Source organism: Culex pipiens, chromosome 3, assembly GCF_016801865.2.
Source record: "Culex pipiens pallens isolate TS chromosome 3, TS_CPP_V2, whole genome shotgun sequence".
Classification (NCBI taxonomy): Eukaryota; Metazoa; Arthropoda; class Insecta; order Diptera; family Culicidae; genus Culex; species Culex pipiens.
In genome coordinates this window covers 185,323,128-185,339,835 of record NC_068939.1, presented here as the reverse complement: position 1 = coordinate 185,339,835, position 16,708 = coordinate 185,323,128, and the positions used below count along the sequence as shown (strand labels likewise).

General features: G+C 35.5%; 1 protein-coding gene across 6 annotated transcripts; it reads left to right on the top strand.

Annotated features, from left to right (window-relative positions):
* Positions 1 to 755: 755 nt before the first annotated feature.
* Positions 756 to 16,348, top strand: LOC120426565 (DNA-binding protein Ewg). Of its 6 annotated transcripts, XM_039591341.2 has the most exons (10): positions 773 to 958; positions 4,769 to 5,096; positions 8,735 to 9,160; positions 9,222 to 9,350; positions 9,497 to 9,796; positions 10,013 to 10,141; positions 10,205 to 10,343; positions 10,409 to 10,542; positions 14,626 to 14,637; positions 14,753 to 16,348. In XM_039591341.2, the coding sequence occupies exons 2-10, from the start codon at positions 4,806 to 4,808 to the stop codon at positions 14,942 to 14,944; spliced, it is 1,752 nt and encodes a 583-aa protein (XP_039447275.1). In that variant the 5' UTR covers positions 773 to 958; positions 4,769 to 4,805; the 3' UTR covers positions 14,945 to 16,348. The 6 variants fall into 6 exon arrangements, with proteins under 6 accessions (XP_039447274.1, XP_039447273.1, XP_039447271.1 ...); XM_039591343.2 differs by lacking the exon at positions 14,626 to 14,637 and having other exon boundaries at positions 770 to 958; XM_039591339.2 differs by lacking the exons at positions 14,626 to 14,637; positions 14,753 to 16,348 and having other exon boundaries at positions 759 to 958; positions 9,497 to 9,760; positions 10,409 to 14,499.
* Positions 16,349 to 16,708: the final 360 nt, after the last annotated feature.

Genomic DNA, 16,708 nt, shown 5'->3' with positions numbered 1-16,708 from the left:
AACCACAAAAATAACAATGAAGCCTTGTGATTTTGTTTTCCTACTAAAAATCAGATGCATGCATGAACAATTTTAGAATAAGGCTTGACACAACATAAGTATTGAAAAGGAATAGACATTAATTGGTGTAAAATTATGCAGTATAAAAAAGACTGGAAGAAATGGAATTGAAATTTAATTCTGCTTATGGATGTTTATGTTCATAGGCATTGGAATGATGAAGATATTTGTGGAAACTATTGATTTCTCGATTCACTTTGGATTATTATGCTTGCGATATACCAGGCTATGACCAGGTATGACTCTCTTCTGCCTAAAATAAAGAAAAGATGAATATTAACAGACTATTCCATAATTTAGATACCTTTTTTCGGTAAAATTAAAATCAAACTCAGATTCCTGTCAACATATTTATTTTTTTCCAATAAGAAATCCATGTCAAATCGGCGAACGTGTCCCAGCATATTCCCACTGACAGCAGCGATTATGTGAGCTAGTGAGGTTGACTAGTAAAACAACCGTGTGACGTCAGCACGGTTGGGATTTTAACTGTAAAAATAATCTAAACTGTAACTTGTAATGTGTTTTATACTGCTGGAATGAGCTTGTAATTAATTTTGCTAGATAAATTCAAGCATAAATATCACTCTTTCATTGATAAAAGCGCCAAACTGCCCGCAAGCATCACCCTCGTGACGTCACGAGATTTTCTGCGTCCCTCCACCACCACCCCGCGTCAACCAACGCCCACCGACGCCCGTCGCGACGCCTCACCCCCCTGCTTGCTGCTGCTGCTTTGCTGTACTGCTGCTGCCTTGCCTGATGAGCACTTCTTTCCTGCCCTGGGTGGAAAATCGATATTGGCGTCGGCCATCGCGACGAGTGCTGCGGACGTGAAAATTTTCACTCTTTGCAATTTAGTGCATAATTCGGGCTGATTTCGTGCAGAAAACGGCAGGTAAGTGCATTTAGTGGTCAATTGTTGTCGGCGTGCATCCGCGGCGACTGGTTTCTATTTTTGTAAACTTCACGCAGGTGCGTAACGCGAAAATTTAACTGGGCTTGCTCAGCAAAATGTTGTCTGTTTTGTAAGAATAGGGCAAACTCAGAATTTTTCCTGCTGCGATGTGCGCTCAATCGCTCTCGGATTCGGGGTCCGCGCGCTCCGACGCCGCCGTGGAAATCGCCGCGTGCTCGCGGCATCCTTCACGGAGTAAACAAACCATATTTCGGTGGGGTCAGTGTATGTTTTGGTCTTTGGTCTCGGGACCGTGTTTCGGGGCAGCAGCAGTGCGCGGCCATAATGGCTACAAAAGGGCAGCGTGAAAAAAATCACCAAGATGGGGGACGTCGTCGTCGTTCGTCACGGCGTGAAAAGTGACCGTGAAAGTGGTGACGGGGTGTCGTGAAAAAAGCCAGACCATATGGCACGGATCTCCGTGGTTCCGCCGTAGATGACCCCCCAGCAATCCGGAGTGGCCAAGGAAGGATTTTCTTCCTTCGAAGATCCCCCGCAAATTTCCTTCGAGTTTCGTGAGTGTGAGTGAGTGTGGTGAGCTAGTGTGGGCAGTCGAGTGTAAATTTCAATCATGACATGTTTAACAATATGCTGAGTTTCCCTCAATGAAAAAAAAACTAAATCAAACCCTTACTCGGGGCTACGATAGCAGACGCGTATCCTGTTTTCAATGGGCAAAAGCATAAGGAGAAAAAAAAGGGTCGTTCCAACACCAACACTACCAACGAACCAACCATGCTATCCGATCCAGGAGAGCAAAATGAGAACGCGTGTGGTGCCAGATTGTAAACATAAAAGCATGGGCCAACCCGAGCGGGTGGAAATTACTGGAAAAGTACAAGTTTTGTCAGAAGATCGGGATGCGCTTGGTTCGAAAATAACACAAATTGTTATTTGAAAATACTTCACTCCAGGCTCTTCGAAAAATTTCATTTCGGATAATCGAATCACAAAATATAATAATATTTAATCACTAGGGTTTTTTTTTTGTTTAAACATTGAATTTACGAGCCACGGTTTAAACATTTGAATGAAAAAAGTGTTTAAAAAGTGTACCTTGGGTCCACGGCGTCCTTTGGCGAAGCATCAATTTGGGGCCCCGCCATTTTCATTTTGGTAAATTTAGGTTATTTTTCAATTATTGCTTCAAAGAATTTTGATAGTATAATCGCAATCCATTTTAAATCCTTTGCGGTCGTACAAAGGTTCGTTGTGCTTAGGAAACTAAGCTTTATCGTTGTGAACAATAATATCCCTAATTTGGCTTAATTTTAGGACCCAATTGGAGACCTAAATGTGGTTTAATGGTTAAAATCAGAATAACAGTTTTTTATGATTTATTTTTCAAAATAATTGAGGAAGGTTGAATTGAGAATTTATTGTGAGAATTAAGTTGGCTGAATATTTCCTCAGATTTAATAAAATTGATAATGATAGCAGCATTTTGTTTGCTTTTAATTTATGTTTCAGAAAAATGCACACAATTGAATGCTCAATCCAGATGAGTTTTGCTAAAACAATTTAACTTAACACTTAATAAGGAATTTTCCCGGATTCGTAAAATATAAAACTGATTTGGCATTGGATTTCATTTCGGTGTGATTGGAAAAAAAAAAAAATCCTTCTTCAAAATAAAAAAAAAATAAAACAATAAGTATAATTTTTTAACATGCAGCGGCAGAATCAAATTTCGTAAAAATCAATTAAAAATCATTCAAAATCTAGCGCAATTCATGATGAAACTTATTTTAATGGTAATAATAATAGCATTTTATTTGTAAAAAAATATGAAGATAAGAAATTTTTATTCATTTTTATTGATTCGCCCATACGATGCTTGGAAATATTTTTTATGATTTTATTTTTTTAGATTATGTTTTGCATTGATTTTTTTTCAATTGTATTTTTTGATTTAAACATGAATTTAAACATTAAATGGAATTCCATATTCTACAAAGTTATTATTTTTTAATACATTTTCCAGGCAATAAAAGTTTGAATAGTTTCTCATTATCAGAGCTTTTTTGACGATTCAAAAAGTAAATGTGTAAATAACACTTGAAAAGCCAGAATAATCTGAACGTGTGGCAATTTTGCAACACCGGTTAAGCTAAAACTGAAAAAGTGATGATCAGAGCAGCAGAGCAGAAAAGTAAATGTTTAATTGTTAAAATTACTCCTTTTTCAAAGAAGCTTAAAACAGAACCAAATTTTTTTTCTGAATTTTGCGGATTTTGATTCACAGCCAAGTTAACGCGAAAAAACATATATTTGGACTTTTTTTTAGTCTGGAAGGTGTGGCTTAAACTTCATTATATAACGGTCCAAACTTTAATGCTGTATTTATTTTGAAAATCTCTTCTAGAACTCCTTGAACTTTGTGCAACTTGAGCGCTCCTTCTTTTTTGAAAAAATAAGTTTAGCATTAATTATAAATTTTCAAGAACACTTCGGTAGAAATATTCATTCAATTGATTTTTACGCCTCTAAATCATTTTTTTTACATGTTAAACCAAATTATCTAGTTATTTGTAATTCAACTTTATATTTTGGCGCCCTATCTGTTTGAAATATTTAATGAGGATGCTATGACTGACATTAAAAATAATACAATCACCGATTTCGACGCCCTAGGAGGTCGCCAACTGCGCCAACCCCTAGCTACGGCGCTGATCATTAGTTTCCAAAGTACCTAAGTATTGACGAAAATTTATTTTTTGAAAAAAAAAAATAAATTCGGTGCTGTAACATGCTACATATGGTTATCAATGCAGAAAAAAAAGAGTTTTAGATTGTTTTCAGTTGATTTGACTTCTATTTTCATTGAAATTTTCAAAAGATTTTTTGCCCCTTGATTTTTCAGCGGTAAATTGATAAAATTTACCGTTTCGAAGTTATATCTAAAGGTATAAATTTTTGAATTCTTTTAGTATATTTTGCATTTAAAAAAACTTATAGAAAGAAAAACATCATGAATTTTTTTTTTTTTTTTGAAAAGCTGAGAAATTTTCCAAGAATTTTCTCTCCGAAACATTGAAAATCGGACATTTAGTTTCTGAGATGCAGCCTCACAAATAATTCGAAACAATGAAAATTTGATTTTCTACGTGTCACCTAATTATCTTGTTATTCTCAACTGACTATATCTCAGAAACTATTTTTTCCGAATTTCAATGTTAAAAATTGAAACCTTTGCGAAATTTTCTGATCTCAAAAAAAACATATCTCAAAAATTTTATAATGTGGTCCATACTTTGAAATTATAAAAAAATATCCAGTCGATCTTTTTACAAAAGTAGAACTTGATAAACAAAATATTCTATCTATATTCTGTGTTTAATGTAGAAATTCATAAGAAATAGGAAATCACCTTCGTTTTGTTATTTCCACCAACCCAGGATAAACGAAAGAGACGAATGAAGTTTAAAGAGCCCTCTGATTCACACACACACACCAATGAAACTCCGTGGCATTGCACTTGCCAGAAGCAACTTAAACAAGATAGAGCATAACTGTTCCCCCTAGTCCTGTTGTTAATGCATGCACGCGTCGTCGTCCCACTTCCTCTAGTGGCCAGCCCTGGAACTATAGCTTAAATAAAGGACGCACGCGTTATCCCCTTCGTTTTGAAACATGTTAAAAGGACTTATTCCGACCAAACTCGACAGGGGTGCGCAACTATAATCACCCCGTGGCCATGTCGCGCTTATCTTAACTTGCGTGACTCAAATTTTGCACCCTCTTTTTCAGTCGGTGAAAAGCAGCAGCAAAGGAAGTAACATCAACCATGAACTCGGTGGAAGCGATGGATTTGATCGACGAGGACCACCTCACGGGATCTGAGGACGATGACGACGATGATAATCCGAGCAGTCCCGGAAGTGCGTACGACGACGGGAACCTGATCAATGTGGCCATGGAGAACGAGGTGACGGCCCAGCTGGTGGCGGCCGGCGTGGTCGGAGTGGCTGCCGCGGCGGCCATCACATCGTCCAAGAAGAAAAAGCGACCGCACTCGTTCGAGACGAATCCTTCCATCCGGAAAAGGCAGCAGAACCGGCTGCTGAGGAAGTTGAGGGTGAGTACGGTGGGGTCAACTGTGTCGGGAAGAATTATTCACTTTAAAACTGAGCAACTCTCTACGAAATCGGCCGATTTCGACCATTTTTATTTCTTGTATTTTTTGATTTGACTCAAACTTTGTGGGGGCCTTCCCTATGACCAAATAAGCTATTTTGCGTCATTGGTTCACCCATACAAGTCTCCATACAATTTTGGCTGCTATCCATACAAAAATGGTATGTAAATATTCAAACAGCTGTAACTTTTGAGTGAATTTTCTGATCAATTTGGTGTCTTCGGCAAAGTTGTAGGTATTGTTGAGGACTTTTGAGAAAAAAATAGGTACACGGAAAAAAAATTGCAGATTTTTTTATCAACTTTTTTTTCACTTTTTTTGATTTTCGAGATTTTTTGATATGTTTTAGGGGACAAAAATCCGCAACTTTTGAGCCATAGAGAAACATGGTCAAAAAATCTGTCGCCGAGTTATGAATTTTTGAAAAAATAGTGATTTTTGGAAAAAATCGAAGTTTCATGCAAAAACAAGTTTGACATTACTTTTTAATGCAAAATTGAATTTGCAATCGACTTTACAGATTTTTTGATAAAGGGCTCCGTTTTCAAGATATAGCCACCGAAAGTTTGATTTTAGCGAAATATTTGCAGTTTTTCAATTTTTAAAAATAGTGACCATGAGTGACCATTTCTAAAAATATTTTTTTTGAAAAATTCAGAAAATTTGCTATAAAATTGTCTAAGAGACATTGAAGATTGGACCTCGGGTTGCTGATATAGAGCCGCTTTAAGAAAAAGAAACACGAAAATTGAAATTTTCCTAATCTCACCAAAACAACCCACCATTTTCTAATGACTACATCCCAACAACTAATGGTCTGATTTTCAATGTTAATACATGAAAAATGCGTGAAATTTTCCGATCTCTTTGAAAAAAATATTTTGAAATTTTTTAAATCAAGACTAGCATTTTAAATGGGCGTAATATTCAATGTTTGGCCCTTTTAAAATGGTAGTATTTTGGGAAATTGAGTTTTAGTGAATAAAAAGTTGATAAAAAAATCTGCAATTTTTTTTTCGTGTACCTATTTTTTTCTCAAAAGTCCTCAACAATACCTACAACTTTGCCGAAGACACCAAATAGATCAGAAAATTCACTCAAAAGTTACAGCTGTTTGAATATTTACATACCATTTTTGTATGGACAGCAGCCAAATTGTATTTTTTTTGTAATTATTTAACTTTTATGTTGCTTTAGCTATGAAACTCATAATAGGTTATGTGAAGAAATTTTTGTCAAAAATCGATATCGGTGAAATTGATGAATATTTATAATCCAGTCTTTCGATAGAATACACAGATAGAAGATTAGTGCGCACTGCGTCTCCACATAGTAACATATAATCAAAATAAAATAAAAATCTCGGAAAATATATAGGAGGGACCATGAAAATTATTTGCAGTTATTTTAGAGATTTTTTAATCTCTAATATAGTTAATGAACTCTCCTTAGAGTTTAGCAAAACCGCTCTTTTTTAGGAGCCGCTCATTTTCGTTCGCTCTTTTGAACGGCTCTTTCGCTCTTTTTTCAAAATTTGAATGAATAAGGTTTTTTCAAGAATCGTGTGATTTTATAAGTTATTTCACATTGGACTTCTATAAATTTGGCCATACCAAATATTTTTTGAAGTTTATGTCCCTCAACTCTGACCAAAGCCGCAAAAAAATAATAAAAAGACATTTTAATGAAAAAGACATCCCCAGATGTTTTGCAATCATTAGTTTTCAAAATATCGAAGTATCGATGAACTTTTTTTTAAACCGAAAAAAAACTTTTGCATTAGATACTGTACAACGTAATTTCACAAAAAATCAACATATTTTTGATCGATCCCAAAATGCTTTTTAATTTGTTTTCAGTGGATAAGACTTCTATTTTCATTAAAATTTTAAAGTTTTTTTTTAGTTTAATGAACAATCAGTTGCACACTGAAAAGTTTATTTCATTTTGTTGAGAAAATCATTTACTTTTGGGATTAATTTTTATGAGCATTGAAATTTTTGAAATTGACCGGAGTTTAAAAAAACCGCGGTTCTTTTTTTTTGTGAGCCACGGTTCGTTCGCTCTTTTAAGTGAACCGGCTCTTTGAGCGGTTCGCTCTTTTTTTTGCCCACCTTTATTACATTTTACAATATTCAATGCTTCAGAATCTTGAAAAGTAGCTTGAAATTTGATCATATTACCTTGAAAAAAAATTACAAATTTCCCCATACTGTTATGAAAAATTGGTCAGTAGTTCTAAAATTTAAAAATAACAACAAATTTAGTAAGAACTGCTGTTTTTTTATTCACATTTTATAGTATCACACGAATAATGCGATCAATGATTGAATGACATTTCATATGGTATAACTTGAGTTGTTGTTGTCTTACTTAAATTTGGCATTCTCTTAATATTATCTGGTTGATAACATTTTTGGGGATGTTAACATTTTTTCTTTTATTATATATGGTAATGATATCTAATAACAAAATCAGATATGTTAACAACATTTTGATATTCCACCTGCCCGGATATATCTGAGAATACCTAGAAAATGTTTTACAAAATATAAGCGACCAGCCCTACTGCATTGGGTTTACCGCTGAGAGGATTCTATGATACGTTCACATTTCACAAAATCTACCAGGAACTTAAGATGCGTGGACATACCGTACCAAACGCTTCAGTTTGTAGCTGCTTAAGTGTTATGTGGAAACCCACAGCAGATAGATGGAAATGAAAATTTACTCTAGTATTGATTTTTGCTTTAATTAGACATGATGTTAATCTGCTGTTATGTTTTAAAAATATACCCAAGGTTTAGAATCGCAATGACAAGCTTTTCAGAATTGGGTTATTCATATTTTAGATAAATATAACATGTCTAATATCAGAGGTTCTGAATTTTCCAGAAAATATGAGAAAAAATAGGAATTTGCTAATATTTATTTTGCATACAAAACTAAAACAATTTAAAAAACAACATTTATAAAAAATCTCTACAGTCCAGTTTCTATATTTATCAGACAAAATATTACAAATTTTGAATATCAGTTTTTTTTTTAAGAGTTTTTTTTTAATCTAAAAATTTTGTAAATAACCTTAATGTTATATTAATTAATTTTTAGTTACCAAAATATCATTTTGATATATTGAAAATATTAATACAAAAAATTGTTGTTTTAAAAGAAAGGCCATTGCAAATATTTTTCAAAGTTTATGTCCCTCGACTCTGGCCAAAGTCGAGGGGGTGGCAAAAAATAAAAAAAAAAGTAGAAAAATTGAAACAACAAGCCATGGTATTAACATTTCAATGAAAAAAGTGTTTTAAAATACATTTAACACCTGCCATTGTTTTTTAAATTTAGAAGTTTGCCGAAAAAAAAATTTGCCCCCTGAATTTTTGGACTGAATTTGAAGGGGTGGCGACATAAACGTTGAAAAATATTGTCTTTCAAATGTTTATAGAACCTTATAAAAAAAAACTCTGAATTTCAAGAATTTTAAAAATTAAACAAATAGCTGTAATTCCAAAACTGCAGCAAAACAATTTAAATGGACCAAAGTCTAACCAAGTCGTATTTCCTTTCCATAGCAAACCATTTTCGAGTACGCAACGCGTGTGGGCCAACAAGCGGTCGTCCTGGTCGCCACTCCCGGCAAGCCCAACAACATATTCAAAGTGTTCGGCGCGAAACCGCTGGAGGACGTGCTGAAAAATCTCCGCCCAAACGTGATGGACAAGCTGGACGAAGCGCTGGCCGCCCAGGCCCCACCCCGCGTTCAGGACGACCCGTCGCTGTTCGAGCTGCCCCCGCTGATCATCGACGGAATTCCGACCCCGGTGGAGAAGATGACCCAGGCCCAGCTGCGCGCGTTCATTCCGCTGATGCTGAAGTACTCGACGGGGCGCGGGAAGCCGGGCTGGGGTCGGGACTCGACACGTCCGGGCTGGTGGCCCAAGGAGCTACCGTGGGCGAACGTGCGGATGGACGCCCGGTCCGAGGACGAGAAGCAAAAGGTTCGTTTGAGTTGTAGAGTTGAATGATTGAAGGTATATCTTCTTTTGGTAATGGTTACAGATTAGCTGGACACACGCACTGCGGAAAATTGTCATCAACTGCTACAAATATCACGGTCGGGAGGATCTGCTGCCAGCGTTCAGCGAAGAGGACGAAAAGGCCAACGCGCTTGCGACTGCAAACTCCACCGTAAGTATCATACTATTCATTTCTTTATCTTATACTATATACTAACGTAAAATTTATTAAATTACGTTTAAATTTAAAAATTTCCACTAACCCTGGACGATGGGACTCTTTGTATACCGACTTCAAATCCTGTACAATAAACATAGGTTGAACAGATCAAGATTCAGAACACAAACGTTATCACAACGAGTCCAACCATCGTCAGCAGCAACGCTACGGCGGTGGCCAGCAGCAGCACAACCGGCCAGCAGATCATCATCCAGCAGCAGTCCAGCGGGACGCCGACGATCGTGACGACGGGCGGCGCCCAGGCGCAAACCCAGACCACCCACCAGATCATCAAGGAAATGTCCGACGGCACAATCCAGATTCAGCAGCAACCCTCGCCCACGCAGACCCTGAACGCGCAGGTTTGCCTCGACTCGATGGCGCTAAGCGATGTGGATGTTCGTACTAATCCTCCTACCAGAATATTGTTGTTGTGCAGTTTTGGTTTTTTTTTCTTGTATTTTTTTAGTTGAGTTGACTTGGTTTGTTCTGATTGAAGATTGTTTTACTTTGAAATTATGTTGCTTTTCTTTGATTTGAGCATGAAGGTGTTATTACTGTACTTTGTCGTGCAACAGAATTGTAAAGATTTTCTTCTTTTCTACCTTCTCTAGTACACGCACACCGTTCTCCAGACCATCCAGAACGCCGACGGCACGGTCTCCATCATCCAGGTTGATCCCAACAATCCAATCATCACACTTCCAGACGGAACCACTGCACAAGTACAAGGAATCGCAACGGTAATACAACAACTTTAAATCTACATTATACAATGTATTAAAATCACGCACTCTCTTCCGCAGCTTCAAGCCCAAAACGATAACAACGTGCACACAATTCAAACCATTTCGGACGCACAGGGTGAAAGCATGTCGGTGGATCTGACCGAGGCCACGTTGGGCCAGGATGGGCAGCTCATCATCACCGGAGAGGATGGTCAAGGTATAACCCATTCAAATTTATTCTTCAAAAGTCCAAAAATCTAAATGTCGTCCAAATTTCCGCAGAGTACTCCTACTCGGGCTTCCCGGTGAACGTCAGTGGCATGATAACGGTGCCGGTGTCCGCGCAGATGTACCAGACCATGGTGGCCAACATGCTTCCGAACGGGGATGGAACCGTGTGCATAACCCCGATGCAGGTACCTAACCATCAAGGCTCTTCGCTAAACCTAAACACTAGAACGACAGTTTCCTCCCAAAACGTGACCATTTCAACCAACAGCACTAGCAGTACCAGTAATGTCAGTAATGTTACCAACAGTCTCTTCCCCCTGACCAACACTAGCTTTAATCTCAATAGTTTAAAGAGGCCACGAAACGTACCTAACATGGCCGCCACCAATGCCAACATGGCGGCCAACTTTGCCAGCCTGTTCAACCAGCAAGCATTGGCCCAACAATCGGCGAACCAAAGCAAAAAACCAAATGTGATATCAACCAACAATAACAGTAGCTTAAACAACAACAACCCCCTCAAAATAACCATCGCCAAAGATCTGTTCGAATCCGGGGACAAAGCAATCCCAAAACCAACCCCGGTCCTTCCCCCGGGCGTCGTAATCCTCAACGCCAAAGATCTCCTTAACGAAAGCCTCCCCGCGCTGCTCGAGAAGCAAGTTCAGCTGGTCCGGGCCGAACTGGAAGCCGCCCAGCAGAGGCCACGTAGCGTAACGACCGTGCTGGACAGTTTGCCCTCGAGTCCGGCCAGCAGCCCTCCGCTGTTGGACACCAAAGACATAACCATCACGAGAATTTAGAGTGCCTTCCCAACTAACATTACTGACATTTCTACAATGAATCATACTGTTGTTTTACAGACTGAATACTAACTAACCCCGAGACCATCCCCAGCACTTCTTTCTTTACCCCGTACTTTCTTTTGTAATTTAGAAATTTTAAGTAACGTTGATTACCGGTAGCTTTGGTTTGTTACTTTATTTAGAGAGTATATTTTTGGGGTCATTCCATTTGAAGTGTGCAAAAAAAAATGAAACTGAATTTTCTGGTCAAGCTCAAATAGGGGTCATCAAAACATATTAGTTCTGATTTTCGATCTGATCTTACAATATTTAGGTGCTTTTCAAAAAATAGTATTGATTCCAAAATTTTCTAAATATTTTTTCAAAAAGATCACACAGAAAAAAAAAATCTTGGTAATATTACATCTGGGGTACATCTTTTATGTCAGAAAAAGGTGTAATTTTACCTCTGGAAATGTGTAAGTTTACCACTTTTCTGGTGCAATGTTACTTTTTCAGTCTAAATTGAGGTAAAATTACATCATAAAAGAGGTAATATTCAACCTTCCAAAATTACAGCTTCCAAATTTACATTATTTTTTCTGTGCAGAAAATTTCAAAAATGTTTTATTTTGTAGCATTACAAATTACAGAATTTGAAAACTTCACATTTCCTGATTGTTTTTCTTGTATTCGCTGGGTGTCAGCGACCAGGGGTCTAAATTTGAATGTTTCTTGGACGAAATTTTCGGAAATTTTCTGAACGTTTCACAAAAATATTTCCAGAAATCGTCACTCAAGGGCACAATTTCTGTTAAGTGCTTTTCGATTGCAAATCCAAATTTACATTTAAAACTTTTGCCAAAAAAAAATCCCATAAAACATTTAAAAAAATCTCTTAAATAAAAACAACAAATTTTGGGAAATTGATTTTCTGCAAAAAAAAAATTAAAATCAGTAAAAAAAAATACGTGTACTCAGGCCTTTGCAAATATTTTTCAAAGTTTGTGTGCGGCCCTGGCCGGGGTCGAGGGAGAGGGGGTCAAAAAAAACGAAAATTGTACTGACAAGCCATAGCCTCAAAATTTGAATGAAAAAAGTGTTTTAAAATGCATTTTTTTTTTCAATTGTTTTGCCATCATTTGTTTCAAAAAATATCAAGACTTGACGAAAACAAAAAAAATAGCGAAAAAAAACTTTTTGTGCTACTTACAGTTTTAAATAACACCAAACATGATTTATTTTACTTTTTTGAAAAAAATAATTTTGCCCCCTGATTTTTCGCTCCGATTTTGAAGGGGGGGAGGGGTGCCGAAAACTTTTTAAAATATTTGTACCAGCCTAATTTGTTTCTGAATAGTCCACATCAATGTCTAAAACTTTTCAAAAAAAAAATAATTTTGCCCCCTGATTTTTCGCTCCGATTTTGAAGGGGGGGAGGGGTGCCGAAAACTTTTTAAAATATTTGTACCAGCCTAATTTGTTTCTGAATAGTCCACATCAATGTCTAAAACTTTTCAAAAAAAAAAAAAAAACTTTCCAAAGACACCAAATTGATCAGAAAAATTTCTTCAATAGATTCAGATTTTCGAATATTTATGATCCATTTTTGTATGGACAGCTGCCAAAAATGTATGGAGACTTGAATGGGTGGATAGGAAAGGCCCAAATACAAAAATACAAATAAAACCCATTTCCGGAATTCGGGGAGAATTGCTTATATTTTTATAATAATTTATTACTTTTTCTATGCTCTATATCCAGAACCGTCATTGAAAGATGACAGTCTTTTCTCACAAAGGTGATGTTGTACATGTTTTTGCATACGATTCCAACATCGGATTTTTTCTGTGTTATTTTCAAGATCATTTGCTCATAAACTCTAGCTTGTTAAACTGAAATAATTATTTAATTGTCGTTAACAATGATCTAGTTTTCTTGATTTTTTCACATAAGTATTTCTTGATATTTTGTTTATTGCAAATTTCATAAATCTAATCCTTATATTTCTTTCAGTGTTTTCATTCTTTAGAAAATTAGCTTCCCTACAATTTTTTTTCAGAATGTTGGCATTCTTTCAAACATAAACTGCATCAACAACTTATGAATTAGTTATTCTTCAAGATTATAAAATCCTATGAAGAAACCCGAATCTTAGGAAAAACATATTTTGAATTTCAAATAAAATTTGTAAATACATTCAAACAGAAAAAAATTGTCACGTTTGTGCAAAATGAAAAAATCTTCCAAAAATGTTGAAGAGTTTTTATCTAAATCAAAATATTAGAGTTTTTGGAGCAGTCATGATGCCGTGAAAATATTTATTCATATTTATTTTGTCAACAAAACTTATGTGCTGTTCTTTAGCAAACAGAAACAAAAAAAATATTTTCAATAATTTTCGAGAAGTTCTGAGTTTGTTATTCTTTAAAGCTATTTATTACTAAGCCGCAGAACCGATAGCATAATGGCATTGCTTTACTATGTCAGCATTAAATGCCCAATAAAATTAATGTATTTTTCCCTTTTCAGAAATTTTGTTTTAACGTTCCAAAAAAACATCTTTTTATTTGTTTCAAGTTGTTCAAAATATATTTAAAAATAACCAACACCGTTTAAATCATTAAAAATGAGTTATCTCTCCACTTGTATTAATTATCATTGTAGAAAAAAGTTCTATCTAAACAAATTAAGGATGGAGATTGAAATCCACAATCTCTTTTTTCTGAAAATTAAAACAGTTTCACCAAATTTGTGCTTAATCAGAAAACTTTAATATCGTTGCTACTTCACTTCAAATGAAATGACCATTTTACATTAATTTCCCCATCAAACAAAGATGTTCATCGATAGATGAAACAAACCAAAAATTCAACTGATGAGTAGTGTAACTAAGTGTTTAAAAACTAAAACATAAATCTAAACGTCGAACGATCATCATCAATATTTGTAAGATTTTTGACTTGCAATCGCTCGCAATCATAATTCTAGTCAGCAAATGTCTCTCATACGCAGCTAAATCAAAAAGGAAAAATGTTCGGCAGGAATGAAACATCAAAAAGAAAGTGCAATAAATTACAAATTAGTAACGAAACTATTGTGACCATCAGCCCAAGCTATAAACACCGTCGTAGTCCAAAGCTAGCTATTAAAGATTTAAATTTAACGAGCAGTTTAATGATTTTAGTTTTAAGAGTCATGTTTGTTTTCAACCTTTGTGCCATTCTTAGAATATGTTTTGTAGTTTATTCTATTTATTTGTGTCCACGTATGATTTTGTGTGTATTTTTTCTAAGTATTTTATTGATTGTAAGTGTAGAGATGTTTACAGCGAAATAAAAATCATTTTTTATTTTATTTAGTTTGTACTTTTCTTATTTTGGTTTTTTCGACACAAGGTAATTTGATCCATTTTTGCAATTATGCAATTTTGGAAGTTTGTTTATAAGCTACAGCTAATAACTATTCTCTATCTCTTTCCAGATGTGTGATCTAGTGAGTAGAAAGTTGCTGTAAAATTACATTAGAACTTGTGTTTTAATTAGTTTGATTTTTTTTATTATTTTCAAAGCGCTTCCCTGTACTAAATCATGTCGCACTTTCCCTCTAGGTCGAAAACGGAGAAACGATGGAGACAATAACGGTGGGCTCAGGGATGCACCAGATGATGATCCAGGGTGCACCCGGCACGGATCCCCAGGTTCTGCAGGTCATCAGTCTGAAGGACGCCTCAGTGCTGACCAAGGCCATGGCGAGTATCGGCGAACTCAACAAGGACGACGGTACAATCATCGAGCACTAAATGCTACTAGTCAAAAGAAAGTGAGCATCATCAAATGACTTCTCTCTGGGCTGAACTAACTCTCATTCGAGCGTATCATATCTAGTCATTGCTAAATGGTTTTTCATTTGCCATCAGTCAACCAGAATCGCAATTCAATAAGTAAAGTATGTTCTAGTCCGTTCCAGAAAAAGAAATGTCGAGGAAAAGCAAACTGTGTAAATATCAAAATTTCAATGTTTTAAACACTTTACATACAGATCTCATTTAAACAACAATCATCGTTAATTAGATTCATGACGGAAAAGCATAAAATCAGTGGATTATGAAATTTCTCAGCACATAAAAACAGAAACATGTAAATACGGATTGTGCAACTCAAAAACTATTTATATCCAACTAGTGTAATTTTCAATAGCGTGTAACGGTGTGATTGAAAAGAACAGTGGAAATCTTCTCGACTAGTCATTTTTAGTCTAAATTAGCAGAAAAGATTTCTTTTTTCTGTACGTCGGCAGCTTAAGTTTCTGTACAATATCGAGATGAAATAAGTTAAACTAACGTACTATCTATTTATTAACCTAGTCAAATCACATTGTGTGCAAAGATAATTTATTTTTATTTATTTATCATTGCTTTAATTTCAAATCCATTCACCCTTTAAACTAATCCCTCAATATCACTGTGAAAATCAAACGAAACAAAAATAATAATACAGCAACATCAACGTGCATAAAAAAAGCAGTCCCGAAAAATTTACTAGACAAAATTTTGAAGCACTAGAGGAAAAGACTGATCCATCCTGAGGGATTAGACAAAAGTAAACACTCCAATATAAAAGCAGCTGTGATTAATGGAATGTATCAATTTCAGTTTTATTTATCAACCAACATTTTAGTTTAATAATTTATTTATTTATTTATTGTTTACAACAAAGAATCAATTATTTATTTTATTTATTTGAATTCACCAATTGTGAAACAGTTGCAGCGAGAGTTGGGTTAGGGAAAGCGGTTTGAGAACTATAGATTTATTTTCATCACCCTTAAATAAATATGAAGCAAACTTGTGGGTAACGCGAATAGCACAGTTGTACCGGTGTGTAACTTCAGAAAAGTTCCAGAGCAGAGAGTATGCGGTTCAGTTGCTGAGGTGAACAAATTTTCTGTAACCTTCAGCAACTTGCAACACGACTCTCGGTGACACGTGACCATAAATGCTAACTGTTCCTTACTGAGATTGCAATACTCCTCTGGTATATTTACCCACCACCCCCGATAGCATTTCATAAAGCATATTTGTATGGAATATGAAATATTTCGAAAGCAAACTATTTTTGTCTCCGTGAACCAAGCTAATGTATTGAACCATCTATGTAAAATATAAAATCATGGGAAAATAAAAAAAAAAACTAATGATAACACAAATGAAACACTGACTTTATTTATCCGAAAATTTAGTAATAAATTATTATTTTAAAAAAATGGAAATCTGTTCTTAGATAAAATTTAAAAACTGTTTGAATGAAAAATAAACTATACATTTTAATCATGCAACATATTCTCTATGTTTTTGCAAATCAACTTTTATTTGTGTTTATTATGTTATTTATACTTTTATGTATTATAAATACTCCCTCCTGTCCCGTGTACATTAGGGTGCCCAGAAAAAATGACACCCTGTTCCACAAGCGGAAATCGGTTTTTTTGGGTTGTTTTAAGCAAATTTTGAGCGAAATTGATTTAAAATAACCCAGTGATACCCGAGCCTGACTTTGACGAAAAA